Source organism: Pristiophorus japonicus, chromosome 8 (genome assembly GCF_044704955.1).
Source record: "Pristiophorus japonicus isolate sPriJap1 chromosome 8, sPriJap1.hap1, whole genome shotgun sequence".
NCBI classification, from domain to species: Eukaryota; Metazoa; Chordata; class Chondrichthyes; family Pristiophoridae; genus Pristiophorus; species Pristiophorus japonicus.
Genome location: NC_091984.1, coordinates 86,267,527 through 86,283,007, shown reverse-complemented (window position 1 = coordinate 86,283,007; position 15,481 = coordinate 86,267,527). Strand labels below are relative to the sequence as shown.

The following is a 15,481-nucleotide window of genomic DNA, read 5'->3' as shown; positions in this document are numbered from 1 at the left end:
ACAGTCAACCACAGTTTGAGGTTGCAAAACATTCAGAATGCAGCAATAAAGGCGGCATAATGCATCACATGTTCATCTGTTCAACAGATTTGTATAACATTTATGGACATGAATGGACGAAAGGCTTCTAAGGCTCCAGCAGAAGTATCTACACGTCAAGGTCGCACGCACACGACCAGCATAATAGTTTTTCTTAATGTTGCATGATTTTTGAAAATGAAGTAGGAGATTGTAGTGGGAGATATATTCTTTTGATAGTTTTTCTTTGCGATTAAGTTAAACTGGCTGCTTACTCTCCAATTGATTAAGCTGGTTTGCAAAGCATGACCAGCTGTAATAGAGGCACACAACCCTAGCAGCGCCTGACTTTAGGGAAACATGACTTTAGCTGCAGCTGCTCAGTGATTTCAAAGTTTCCCAGGACAAATCATTTGCCTTAATTTTAATTTACTTTATGGCTATCACAGCAACCCTCAAAATCACTTCCCCCTCCCCCATCTAAAAAGAGACAACTAAATGTAGAAAGTGGGTCCCAACCGTTATGTTTTGAAACAAATAGAAATAAATATTAAGTCAACAAGCAATTAAGACTTTGATGTTACTTACTTGAGCAATAAACTTTCCGCTATCATTGTAAACAGAATGGAAAACCTCCTTAGAACTGTAAACATTGGGAGACTGAAAAAAAGTTAAACCAAGTTAGAAAAGGCCATATTATTCACACCAAAACATTCCCCCAAAAGAATGGATTCAAACATACTTCAGTTTCTTAGTGCCAAGCAGTCCTGTAAGTTGGTTTCCCAGATACAAGAGAGGTAGTGGAAACACCTAAAAAAAGAGTAAAGAATTTAAAATGTTAACATACAACAAAAAAGTGTGCTGCAGGAATCATGTCACAGATGTAGAAACCCAGAGAACTCAGATTATTGCAGTCTCAATTGCATGCAAAACGATTAAAATGCAATAGTGCAACCTACCCGAAAACACATTTAAAATTACTGAATACAAGCCAAATGGTTAGGGACAGAGTCTTCATTTATAAATAAAGAAATGTGTATAAAACTGGGTTTAGCTACTGATCCAATATATACACTTTCACTTAAACTTAGATCTCCCACGACATTGATCCCAGAAAGTTGAAGGATGACAGAAAAAGAAAAGAAAGCATTTGCATGTCTTTCACGACCTCAGAATGTTCCAAAGTGCTTTACAGCCAATGAAGTACTTTCGAAATATAGTCACTGTTACAATATAGGAAACAACAGCCAATTTGCACACAGCAAAGTCCCACAAACAGCAATGAGATAATGTCCAGAGAACCTGTTTTAGTGTTGTTGGTTGAAGGACAAATTTCGGCCAGGACACCAGGCAGAACGCACCTGCCCTTCTTCAAATAGTACTGAAAGACAGTGGATATTATACCATGTAATGCATAAAACTATGCACTGGGGGATTAAGAGCCAATGTAGGTCAGCAAGGACAGGGGTGAAAGGCAGGCAGGATCTGGTGTGGACAGGATATGGGCAGAGATTTGGAAAAACTGGAATTTACACAGGTTGGAGTATGAGAGGCTGGCTTGGACAACTGTGGAACAGACAAAAACATGCTTGAGGATTTTAGTGGCAGAAATGTTAGAAGTAGGCAGTGTTTGTGCTGGAGAGTATGGAGGTCGGAATCGGAGCTCGGGGTTGATGGGACGTTGAAATTGCAAGCAGCCTGGTTCAGTCTGGCTGGGGAGGGGAATGAAATCAGTGGCAAGGATACGAAGTTTGTGAGATGAGGGCGCGAAGGTGATGGCTTCAGTCTTGCTAATGTTTAACGAGAAGGCCAGTTATCCACGACTGGATATTGGCCAAGCCATCTAACAACACAGAGGCAGCAGAGGTAGAACTGGGTGTCGTAAGCATACATGTGGGAGCTATAATTATGAATAATGTAATCATGGGGAAGCATGTAAATGAGGAAGAGGAAGGGACCACAGATAGATCCTTGGAGGGGCTCAATGAAACTGTAAGGACGGGAAGAGAAGCCACTACGGGAGATGTACTGACTACAATCAGATAGACAAGTGTGAAATTAAACAAGGGTAATCTCACTTAGCTGGAGAACACAGGAAATGCATTGAAGGAGGGTGGTGTGGTCAACCATGTCAAAGGCTGCAGAAAGGTTGAGGAGGGATAGTGTAGCATGGTCAGTCGCAGAGGGTGTCATGTGTGATTTTAGTTAGGACCATTTTGGTCACGGCAAGGATGGAAACCAGATTGGAGAATTTCAAATGTGGAGTTTCATACAAGATGGGAATGGACTTGGGAGGCAAAAACACAGCTGAGGACGAGAGGAAATGGAGGTTGGATATGGAACGGTAGATTGCAAGGACAGAGAAGTCAACAGTGTTGAAGATTTTTCTGAAAAGGAGGGAGCAAGTACCCAAGGAGAGGGAACCATTCAGAATGTCTGCAAGCATGGGGACCAGGAAGGGAAGTTGGGTGGTCAACAGTTTAGTGGGAATGGGATCAAGGGAGTAGAAGGTGAGTCTCATGGATGAGAGATCAGTAAGAGCATGAGGGAAGATATGGGTGAAACTAGACAAAGATGCAAGTTCAGGGTTAGGGCAGGAGTTAATAGACAAGGAGAGGATGGGAGAAGAGGAAGCTGAACAGATGGTCTCAATCTTGGTGACAAAGTCCATGAGCTCTTCGCATTTGTTGGAGGTGATGGTAGAGGGGGCAGGCAATAGAGATTTAAGGAGATAGCTGGTAGTGCGAGAAAATAAGCTGGGGTTATGTTTGCTCTATAGGAAGATCCTGGAGTAGTGGGCATTTTTGGCAGAGGAGAATGAGCTTGATAGCGCTTGATGTGGTCCAGCCAGATCTGGTGATATGAGGGAGAAAAGCTGGGGGCCATACCAGAGGAAGCAACCAGGATGGGGAGAGTGTTTTGCCACAAACCAGGTCATTAAAGGTTGATGTTAGGGAGTGATTAAGCACAAGCATTGTGACAAATGGAGGGCCAAACACTAGGCAGGTAGGGTTTAGGAAGTGCAGCTGTAAGTAACATGGGTAGGGGAGGGGGCGGGGGAAAGATAGTTTTTTCTAGGGATGGACACAGAAGGAAGTAGGGTTGGAAGGAGCAGGGGGATTTGGTTGGTGAGGGATATAAGTGAGTGGTCAAAAAAATACTTGCCTGTGATGGAGATCATGGGAGTACTGGGGCCATGGGAGATGACAAGATTGAGAGATGGCCATAAATATGGCTATGAATGTTTATCTGGAGCTTAGCGAGGACAATGCATAGAGAGAGAGTGCAAGAGGAGCACAGATGATGATTATTGTCTGTATTTTCAGTCATTGCTCAGAGACTGAGGGAAGGAGGATACATCAGTGAGAAATTCAGAGTGGAGCTGGGAGCAGTAAACAACTAGGATTTTATTCACATGAAGCCTCCACAATGACCAGGACGTTAAGCAATTCATTATCTCGTCTCAGATGGCCAACATATATTCACACCCATTATGGGGAGGATAATTCCAGTTGTGGGAGTACATTATGTCCCCAAAACACTGTTGGGAAAGGGGATAGTCAATTTGTTTGACAGGCTTAATGCAGAGTCCATGTATGGGAAAGGTGTCAAGATACATCACGCCTCTGCTTCCTGGGTCAGAAATAGCCTAAAAAGGAAAAAAAACAGCTTTCAGGCAGTCAGGTTTTTTACTGAAAACAAGAGACTACAATCTCCAGGCTGGGGGCCTGGAGTTGGAAACAAAAAAGTGCAAAAGAGGCCAGTTATAATCTTAAAAAAAAAGCAAAATACAACAGATGCCAGTTATAACCTGTTATGGGAAAGAAGGAAATGGCAAAAACAAGTCAGCCAACTTATGAAGGCGACAAGAATTTCCTTCAGTTCTGGAGAAGAGATTGGGCGAAGTTAGTTGGAATTTACCTTGACTGTTACTGTGTACATTCACTTGCTATTTATAAATAAAGCAGATTAACATATCTGACCTTGTCTCACTAAGTCTTTCTCAGTCCATCTTCAGAAAAGATTAGGAGATGGGATACAAGTGAAAGATACAACATCCAGTTCAGTTCATGAGGGGGAGTCCTACTTTTACACTCCTGGGCTCTACCATCGTATAATTAGGTACTATACATGATGCTTGGGCCACTTACATGAGTGACTAGCACTGCTGTACCCGAGAGAATACTCAAGGCCTACCCTAAGCATGCACAATGATTGTAGTCACAGAGAATAGCATTAGTGATTTTGACTAAGTCTCAATCCTGTGAGCAGAATGAATCCTTGCAGTTTGATTTTTTTTTCCCAATGGGGAAATTTTAGGAAAGGTGGGCAAAGAACAGAGTGATTCTTGGTCTGGAACAGTCCAGATGTATGTAAAATGATTTTAATAGTAACCTCTGTAGTATGAAGACTTTACCTGAATTATAAAGACAAATAAAATGGTGGTAAATTTTACATTACATCCAACATAAAAATTGGTGTAATTTAAGAGTGTGCAGCCTATCCATTGAAATACGTGTACAACAACTTCCACATTGTGCTCCAGGTCAGCTGCGTGAGATTTCACTTGCATTAATTACCACATTTCACTCAGCTCTTGGAAATGTTTGCTGACAGCCACCATTTGTAAAAAAAAAAAGCAATACAGCAGGTCACTGGTTTATTTGGGGCACATAGCAACAATACTGTCGGACATCACTTCTTGTAAAAACTGAAATAAAACAATGAAAATTAATTACTGGAAGTCCCCCCCCCTCCTCCCTAAATATGGTATTTGATCAAAAACCTGTCATCAATTCCTACCTGGCTTAATAAGAGTTAATAAGAGCTCAGCATTAAGAGATGCCACAGTATAGTCCCAACACTTTGAATTTAGCTTCTTAAACTCAACACAGAGCCAGCCATTTTACTTCAAAAATTTAAAGAAAATTGGTAGCTGTTTTGTCAATATTTCTTCAAAAGATACTGATAGCCAAAGAAAAACATTTTCTCAAAAACTTTCTGTACCAGTCACATTTTTAATAGGGAACTGAAACCAGGTACACATAAGCAAGTCGTATTGTATAGGTAATCATATGCATCAAACTAGTTCAGTTTTCTAGATCATCATTGAAAATTTCTCATTTGTATCAAAGAACAGATCCACCAGCTGACTAACCTGCAGCTGGCCTACATATAGAACTGTAGCCAATGTAGACGTGTAACCCACAACACTGAGTTTTATAAACACGGCATACCAGCACCCCCAACACTGGAACAACATCTTCCAATTCAGTAACTTCTTTAAGTGAAGGACCTGTGAGGAAACTATCCTGTGGCAAATATACAATTAAGTGAAAAAAAGTCTTCCTTGTCCCTCCTACAATAGGTTTTCAAACTGAGGGTCCTCCAGTTGTCAAATTTCTGAATTTTTCTGCAGTTGGCGAGTAAGAAATCAGCACTTTACTTCTGTTGTGATTTACTACTAAAACACATTCCCTGCAAAAATATTGACTTCCTCTGGGTAGCAGACAGCTAACTTTTTGTAAAAACAAAATAAAAGGTTTGGATAGAACTATTCAGGAATGACAATAATTGCAGAGAGTGTCCCACACACAAGAGTTGGAAAACCTAAATGCCATAACCTCCTGCCCCAACTAAAAGAAAGCCATGAATATATTCCACTATGGTACCATTGGAAAAGGATGTAGGGTCACAATGAATATTAAGGTCATCATCATAGGCAGTCCCTCGGAATCGAGGAAGACTTGCTTCCACTCGTAGCATGAGTTCTTAGGTGGCTGTACAGTCCAATACGAGAACCAGTCTCTGTCACAGGTGGGACAGATAGTCGTTGAGGGAAAGGGTAGGCAGGGAGCCTGGTTTGCCGCACGCTCCTTCCGCTGCCTGCGCTTGATTTATGCATGCTCTCGGCGACAATACTCGAGGAGCTCAGCGCCCTCCCGAATGCACTTCCTCCACTTAGGGCGGTCTATGGCCAGGGACTCTCAGGTGTCAGTGGGGATGTCGCACTTTATCAGGGAGACTTTGAGGGTGTCCTTGCAACATTTCCTCTGCCCACCTTTGGCTCGTTTGCCATGGACGAGTTCGGAGTAGAGTGCCTGTTTTGGGAGTCTTGTGTCTGGCATGTGAACTATTTGGCCTGCCCAGCGGAGCTGATCAAGTGTGGTCTGTGCTTCAATGCTAGGGTTATTGGCCTGGATGAGGACACTAATGTTTGTGCGTCTGTCCTCCCAGGGGATATGCAGGATCTTTTGGAGACATCGCTGGTGGTATTTCTCCAGCGACTTGAGGTGTCTGCTGTACATGGTCCACGTAGCACATCAATGGTTAGCAAGAACTTGATGAAAATAGACCCCTCCTATACTCTACAGGCGATTTCCTAGTCATTATAATTAATATAATGCTGGACCTCCCAGTGAAGCTGTATGAATTGGTTTATTGCCTGCAGTACAGTGGTTATGGTGGCATGGTAAAAAAAATAAAATTTATGAAAGGCTGTGACTAGAAAAGGATTAAACAAAATCGGAAGAGCGGAGACAGTAAAATAATAAATAAATAAATAAATAAATAAATAAATAAATAAATAAAGACAGGATGAAAATAAGTACATAAGGTGAATGAATGAGAAAGGTTCTGGGTAGGAAGGAGTGACAATAACTCCAGTGGCAACTAAATAAATGGACAAGAACATTCAGGCAATAGAAAATAAAATAAGTAGGAGTGGCCAATATTACAAACAAAGAAGAATAAATGAATGAGAAACCAATATGGTGGCTGAAACACCATATGGACTGCAGCAGTTCAAGGTGGCGGCTCAACACCATCTTTTCAAGGGCAATTAGGGATGGGCAATAAATGCTGGCTTTGCCTGTGACGCCCATATCCCATGAATAATTTTTTTAAAACACCATAGATTTGTTCAGAGACAATAAAGCAAGTGCTTTTGGTCAAGACTTCTGGGTAATTGGTTTGTGGCCTGTAGACACTGGAAGAATTGCACAATCCGGAGAAATGTGAGGTAATGCATTTGGGGAGGACCAACAAGGCAAGGGAATGTACAATAAAAAGGTAGAACACTGAAGTGTAGAGGAATAAAAGGTACCTTGGAGTGCATGTCCAGATCCCTGAAGATAGCAGGCCAGGTAGACAAGGTGGTTAAGAAGACATACGGAATATTTGCCTTTATTAGCCGAGGCATAGAATTCAGGAGCAGGAGGTTATGCTTGAACTGTATAAAACACTAGTTAGGCCACGGCTAGAGTACTGCGTGCAGTTCTGATCACCACATTACAGGAAAGATGTAATTGCACTAGAGAAGGTACAGAGGAGATTTACCAGAATGTTGCGCAGACTGGAAAATTTTTAGCTATGAGGAAAGATTGAATAGGCTGGGTTTGTTTTCTTTGGAACAGAGGGGAGACCTTACTGAGGTGTATAAAATTATGAGGGGCCTAGATAGTGGATAGGAAGGGCCTAGTTCCCTTAGCAGAGGGGCCAATAACCAGGGAGCATGGATTTAAAATAATTGGCAAGAGGTTTAGAGGGGATTTGAGTGGAATTTCTTTCACCCAGAAGGTGGTGGGGGTCTGAAAGGGTGGTACAGGCAGAAACCCTAACCATTTTTAAAAAGTACCTGGATGTGCACTTGAGTGCCATAACCTACAAGTCTACAGACCAAGAGCTGGAAAGTGGGATTAGGCTGGATAGCTCTTCCTCGGCCAGCGCGGACAAAATGGGCCAAAATGGCCTCCTTCCATGCTGTATGATTCTATGAACCCATGATATATTAAGAGTCTTGTATATAGCACACATTCTCTTGCACATCCCACATCGTTGCGGTCACATTTCAGTGCATCTTCTGTCCTAGGGGGAGTGTTTGCTAGTGCTGTTGGGGAGGAGTTAAACTAATATGGCAGGGGGATGGGAACCAATGCAGGGAGACAGAGGGAAACAAAATGGAGACAGAAAGGAGATGAGTAAAAGCGGAGGGCAGAGAAACCCAAGGCAAAAAACAAAAAGGGCCACTGTACAGCAAAATTCTAAAGGGTCAAAGTGTAATAAAAAGGCAAGCCTGAAAGCTCGGTGCCTCAATGCGAGGAGTATTCGGAACCCAGGAGAGGGCTCTGAGCTAGTTAGAGTGGGTGAGAGCGCAGATGAACAGGACCCCAAGAAAGAATGCAAAAGGCAGGAGGCAACAGCGCAGAGTAGCACTGGGGTAAGTGAAAACCACAAGGTGATAGGAAGGGACAATATGTATGAAGATAAAGGGGCTGCAGGAGGGGTCAAAACTAAAAATCATGGTTTAAAAGCTAGTATTAAAACACTCTACCTAAACGCACGCAGCATTCAAAATAAAATAAATGAGTTGACGGCACAAATCATTACAAATGGGTATGATTTGGTGGCCATTACAGAAACGTGGTTGCAGTGTGACCAAGACTGGGAATTAAACATACAGGGGTATCTGACAATTCGGAAGGATAGACAAGAAGGGAAAGGAGGTGGGGTAGTTGTGAGAGACGATATTGGCTCTAATGAACAAAATGTTGAATCATTGTGGGTGGAGATTAGAGATAGTAAGGGGAAAAATTCACTGGTGGGCGTAGTTTATAGGCCCCCAAATAATAACTTCACGGTGGGGCAAACAATAATCAAGGGAATAATAGAGGCATGTGAAAAAGGAATGGCAGTAATCATGGGGGATTTTAACCTACATATCGATTGGTCAAATCAAATCGCACGGGGTAGCCTGGAGGAGGAATTCATAGAATGCATACGGGATTGTTTCTTAGAACAGTATGTTACAGAACCTACAAGGGAGCAAGCTATCTTAGATCTGGTCCTGTGTAATGAGACAGGAATAATAAACGATCTCCTAGTAAAAGATCCTCTCGGAATGAGTGATCATAGTATGGTTGAATTTGTAATACAGATTGAGGGTGAGGAAGTAGTGTCTCAAACGAGCATACTATGCTTAAACAAAGGGGACTACAGTGGGATGAGGGCAGAGTTAGCTAAAGTAGACTGGGAACATAGACTAAACAGTGGCACAATTGAGGAACAGTGGAGGACTTTTAAGGAGCTCTTTCATAGTGCGCAACAAAAATATATTCCAGTGAAAAAGAAGGGCGGTAAGAGAAGGGATAACCAACCGTGGATAACCAAGGAAATAAAGGAGAGTATCAAATTAAAACCCAATGTGTATAAGGTGGCCAAGGTTAGTGGGAAACTAGAAGATTGGGAAAATTTTAAACGACAGCAAAGTATGACTAAGAAAGCAATAAAGAAAGGAAAGATAGATTACAAAAGTAAACTTGCGCAAAACATAAAAACAGATAGTAAAAGCTTTTACCGATATATAAAAAGGAAAAGAGTGACTAAAGTAAATGTTGGTCCTTTAGATGATGAGAAGGGGGATTCAGTAATGGGAAATGTGGAAATGGCCGAGACCTGCAATAATTATTTTGCTTCGGTCTTCACAGCGGAAGACACAAAAAACATTCCAAAAATTGCTGGTCACGGGAATGTGGGAAGGGAGGACCTTGAGACAATCACTATCACTAGGGGGGTAGTGCTGGACAGGCTAATGGGACTCAAGGTAGACAAGTCCCTTGGTCCTGATGAATTGCATCCCAGGGTATTAAAAGAGATGGCAGAAGTTATAGCAGATGCATTGGTCATAATCTACCAAAATTCTCTGGACTCTGGGGAGGTACCAGTGGATTGGAAAGCAGCTAATGTAATGCCTCTGTTTAAAAAAGGGGGCAGACAAAAGGCAGGTAACTATAGGCCGGTTAGTTTAACATCTGTAGTGGGGAAAATGCTTGAAGATATCATTAAGGAAGAAATAGCAGGACATCTAGATAGGAATAGTGCAATCAAGCAGACGCAACATGGATTCATGAAGGGGAAATCATGTTTAACTCATTTACTGGAATTCTTTGAAGATATAACAAGCATGGTGGATAGAGGTGTACTGATGAATGTGGTGTATTTAGATTTCCAAAAGGCATTCGATAAGGTGCCACACAAAAGGTTACTGCAGAAGATAAAGGTACGCGGAGTCAGCAGAAATGTATTAGCATGGATAGAGAATTGGCTGGCTAACAGAAAGCAGAGAGTTGGGATAAATGGGTCCTTTTCAGGTTGGAAATCGGTAGTTAGTGGTGTGCCACAGGGATCGGTGCTGGGACCACAACTGTTTACAATATACATAGATGACCTGGAGGAGGGGACAGAGTGCAGTGTAACCAAATTTGCAGATGACACAAAGATTAGTGGGGAAGCGGGTTGTGTAGAGGACACAGAGAGGCTGCAAAGAGATTTAGATAGGTTAAGCAAATGGGCTAAGGTTTGGCAGATGGAATTCAATGTAGGAAAATGTGAGGTCATCCACCTTGGAAAAAAAAACAGTAAAAGGGAATATTATTTGAATGGGGAGAAATTACAACATGCTGCGGTGCAGAGGGACCTGGGGGTCCTTGTGCATGAATCCCAAAAAGTTAGTTTGCAGGTGCAGCAGGTAATCAGGAAGGCGAATGGAATGTTGGCCTTCATTGCAAGAGGGATGGAGTACAAAAGCAGGGAGGTCCTGCTGCAACTGTACAGGGTATTGGTGAGGCCGCACCTGGAGTACTGCGTGCAGTTTTGGTCACCTTACTTAAGGAAGGATATACTAGCTTTGGAGGGGGTAGAGACGATTCACTAGGCTGATTCCGGAGATGAGGGGGTTACCTTATGATGATAGATTGAGTAGACTGGGTCTTTACTCATTGGAGTTCAGAAGGATGAGGGGTGCTCTTATAGAAACATTTAAAATAATGAAAGGGATAGACAAGATAGAGGCAGAGAGGTTGTTTCCACTAGTCGGGGAGACTAGAACTAGGGGGCACAGCCTCAAAATACAGGGGAAGCCAATTTAAAACCGAGTTGAGAAGGAATTTCTTCTCCCAGAGGGTTGTGAATCTGTGGAATTCTCTGCCCAGGGAAGCAGTTGAGGCTAGCTCATTGAATGTATTCAAATCACAGATAGATAAATTTTTAACCAATAAGGGAATTAAGGGGTATGGGAGCGGGCGGGTAAGTGGAGCCGAGTCCATGGCTAGATCAGCCATGATCTTTTTGAATGGCGGGGCAGGCTCGAGGGGCTAAATGGCCTACTCCTGTTCCTAATTCTTATGTTCTTATGTAATGCCCCGAGAAATCTACTGGCATATTACATTATTGGTAGATGTCCCACAGTGTTGCTCACAAGTAGTCCCGGACCTGGATAATGGTATCTGGTGTCTACTGCAGCCTAAATACCATACCAATTCACCAACCAAGAGGTGAACTAATAGAGGTCTTTAAAAATTATGAAATGATTAGATTGGGTAGATGTAGATAAGAGGTTTCAATTTGTGGGGGTGTCCAAAACTAGGGGCCATAAATAGAAGATAGTCACTAAATATCCAATAAGGAATTCAGGAGACATATCTTTGCTCAGAGTGGTGAGAATATGGAACTCACTTCCACATGTAGTGGTTGAGGCAAACTGAGGGAAGTCTAGATAAGTACATGAGGGAGGAAGGAATAGAAGGATATGTTGACTGGCCGAGATGAAGTAGACCTGTAAATTCTATCTAAAACTGCTGAAATGGGAGACATGCTGAATTGTACTGAAGTAATATATCATGATGGTGCCACAGTAAAAGTACAGTACTACACATCTTAATGCTGAAAGATACAGGCTGTGCATATATATCTGCAATATCTGTACTATTTTCCTACCACTTTACAAAATTTGTTAAGATACTGGTAACTGCTCATCCCTGCCAAAATCTATTATTCCCAGTTATTCACTATGCTCTATGTCCAAAAATAGACTTGCAGTATTTCCTTAAGATGCAAGGCCTTTGCATATTCTTCCATGTTCTTTCCCTTCCAAAAACATTCCTAATTATTTTTTTTAACCATTTTTTTTCTTTATGGTGGATTTGGAGGGGTTTTTTTTTGCGAGGGTGGGTGCAACACCTCTGAAGCCACACTTCCAGGTATGACACCTTTCAAATGTGTGATGTAATGGATGCATGCCAACAAGATTTTTAATTATATTGTTTAAATAAATACATTTATATATGTACACGTACAGTTGGACCAGCAATTTTTCACCAACTGACCTGACTAATACTTGATGAAGTAAGAGTCCTTTGAAGGTTATAAATTCTTCCTTTTTCTCCCCAATGCACACCAAACACAATTAATTGTTCAAAAAGGGATGCTGTTCATAAGCATTCAGCAATGCCGTTCAGGAGAAAACAGCTAGTGGTACATGAACTCACGATGGTGACAAACCTTTCCAGCTCCTTGTAGAGAGATCACAGTCAAAACAGATCCTGCCCTCATCCAATATTCTTTTGAAAGGGATCACTGGAGAGAGGAGTAGACACCTTAAATGATTTTCTCCTCCATCCCTAGATCAGGGGAGCTCAGGTTATATGTAGCACCTTCATTGTCACCCCTTATTTATCCAGCTTCCCCTTAAATGCATCTCTGCTATTCGCCTCAACCACTCCCTGTGGTAGCAAATTCCACATTCTCACCACTCTCTGGGTAAAAGACATTTATCCTGAATTCCCCATTTGATTTATTAGTGACTATCTTATATTAATGGCCCTCAATTTTAAAGTCCCCCCCCCCCCCCCCCATTCTGAACTCCCCCCACCAGAGAAACTAGTTCCTCTGTATCTACCAATAAGGGAATTAAGGGTTACGGGGAGCGGGTGGGTGAGTGGAGCTGAGTCCACGGCCAGATCAGCCATGATCTTGTTGAATGGCAGAGCAAGCTCGAGGGGCTAGATGGCCTACTCCTGTTCCTAATTTTTATGTTCTTATACCTCAATCAACATAGCAAAGAAAAAAAATATCTCGTCATTATCGTATTGCTGTACGCAAATTGGCTGCCGCGTTTCCTACATTACAACAGTGACTACACTCCAAAAGTACTTCACTGGCTGTAAAGCACTTTGAGACACTCAGGTCATGAAAGGTGCTGTATAAATGCAAGTCTTTCCTAAATCACAAACCAGGGATCAAAATGGGGACACTCCTGGTTCTGTAAAATACCATTCAGTAATTGCATCACTCACTGAGTTAAAGAAGCCTTTATATTGCCCATTTACATGCAAAAGTAAGTGTTATTTTTGAAGTGGCAGCTTGACAAGAACCAGTTTTACAATAATTATAATGTCTGAATTAATCCAGTGGTATGGTGGCACAATACAGATTTGAGAATTTACAATCTGAAGTCTGCCATAAAAAGCCACCAACTGGAGGGGTGGGGATGCAACAGGAATTACAAGGCTTTCACCCAGCTCAAAAAGTAGTACAGAAGATTAGCTGTTAATATCTGCTAACATCGTGCCTGGATATTTTTTTTTTTTTTAAAAAGGCAAAATAGTCAACATTCCAATTCAAGAACTAAAACAGATTGGTCAAACAAAATTCAAATCTGTCAACTAATATGAAAAATTAGGAAATAACTAGAACATTAATGACCATCACTGCTGCAAATTTCAAATCATATACAAAATACTGTAATAATGAATTCACGATTAAAGCAACAATTGGTTTTGAAGTATCTTCTGAAAATCCATAAGATGGGGGAGGCGGGGGAGATTTGTAATGCCTGGTGGACAAGGATCAAGAATTAAAAGGTCTTCATAAAAAGTCTTTTGCAATTTGGTTTTCTTTATGTAAATGTAAACTGTCAAAAACACAATTGTCAGTGAAGTCACCACCTGTTCAAACCATACAAATAAGTAGCTTATGTCGTTAAAATTATTTCCATTGCAAAAGGGACTAGTTAATGCATACATACAAAGAAAATAGACATAGGACTTGCCTTTCGAGGCATACTGTAGTCTAGGTCAGGATACTTTACCACCCTGCATGCCTTACCCACCCACAGCAGGGTCACCGTTGCCAACATCTGCAAATGAAAGAAATTATTTCAGAAAGTGCGCCACATGTTGCTTTTTATACGTTTACTTAGTGAAAATTTACTACAAATAGGCTTTGACACAGAATTAAAATGTGAAAGTTACTGTACCTGACCAAGGCCCACAAATATTATTGAAGGAAATCTGCAGATGTAATTAGAAAGATATCAGGGAGTGGTTACAGACAAAACTACAATCTCCAACACGTTTACACGGTATACAAGTTGGGACTGGAAACCGTCTAAGTATTGGAAACTGTCTTGACTATGTGCTGCGAGAGAGAGAGAAAAAATAAGCCACCGTTTACTTTTTCCTCTTTCCCCCAAATCTGTAAACCGCGGCAAGTTAAGCAGAAAACATAAACACGGACTGGACCACCTCAGATCCATAACGGTTTCCTTTGAGAAGAAGTGCTCGAATGTAGAAAGGTTTCCTATAAAAAACATTAGAAAAGCAAGTTTGCCCTACGTTTCTAATCAAACAGCAATTAAAAACTCTCACAAAAGAATAAACTTCTAAATCATACTGAATAACTGCGTTTTCTCAAAATAGCATTTCTGTAAAACCTTAGATCGTTTACAAGAAAATAAAACAGCTCATTTCCCACAGGTTACACACACGTGCACAAAAAACGAACAAATTAAGGGTAACATTTGCAAAATTATCTGCCTACCAGAATTTCTAAACATTTGAAATGCAAATATTCTCAAAGCAAATCATGGCTAAAATGTAAATTTACGAACGTAAATTAATAATCCAAGCATCGGGCAAATTTGTAACGATTTGCAGCTTTAAATTGATTTTAGTGCGGAGGATATGACGATAAATTCAGATGCATTTTCTTTTGGCAATCCGCGCGGTCTAAATCTGCGAGCGAGCTGCTGCTTCTCTGCAAACACGAACGGCGCGCTCCCCGGGGTCACCGTCCCCGAGCTCGTCTGTCCGCCAGCACGCGCCGTCCCCGTTCCCCTCTCACCTGTAGCTCGTCAGGACGCTCTTGTTCACCACCACAATGAAAAACGAACTGACTCCGTAAAATGCCGCCGCACACAACTTCAAGAAAACAGTCAGCGTCTCGGCCGACATCTCCCCTTCCCCAGCTCGAGCGCCAACGCGGGCAGCATCTCCGGCCGCCTGTCTTCTTTCCCGGCTCGCTTTAACCACAGCATCGTGACGTTGACGAGCTTCCAACATGTCTTCACCACCGTCTCCACCGCAGCGTCCCTCCACGTGCTGACGTCACGCCCCTGGAGTGCGACGCCGTACGTGCCCAGCAATCGAATCCCCTGTTGAAGGGATATGTCTGGGGGCGGTTTGTTTTCATGTCGCCGAAGGCAAATTGCAAATAATTGCATAAATTCGATTTTTGTTGTAGACTGATCTACGTGAACAGTCAGTAAGGTTCGAAACTCGTAGCAGAGAAGACAAAATAAAACAAGAAGTAGTCATTATGTGAGACCAGGCTTTCTTTTTTAAAAATC

At 41.9% G+C, this 15,481-nt stretch overlaps 1 protein-coding gene across 1 annotated transcript in view; it reads right to left on the bottom strand.

Annotated features, from left to right (window-relative positions):
- Positions 1 to 15,220, bottom strand: part of LOC139268610 (solute carrier family 35 member D2-like protein) — a 101,710-nt gene extending 86,490 nt beyond the window's left edge. Inside the window, exons 1-5 of the mRNA XM_070887006.1 lie at positions 14,977 to 15,220; positions 14,111 to 14,144; positions 13,904 to 13,990; positions 761 to 828; positions 607 to 678 (exon numbers count right to left, since the gene is read on the bottom strand). Coding sequence (XP_070743107.1) covers positions 607 to 678; positions 761 to 828; positions 13,904 to 13,990; positions 14,111 to 14,144; positions 14,977 to 15,194 — 479 coding nt within the window. The 5' untranslated portion in view covers positions 15,195 to 15,220. The remainder of the gene's footprint in view (positions 1 to 606; positions 679 to 760; positions 829 to 13,903; positions 13,991 to 14,110; positions 14,145 to 14,976) is intronic.
- Positions 15,221 to 15,481: the final 261 nt, after the last annotated feature.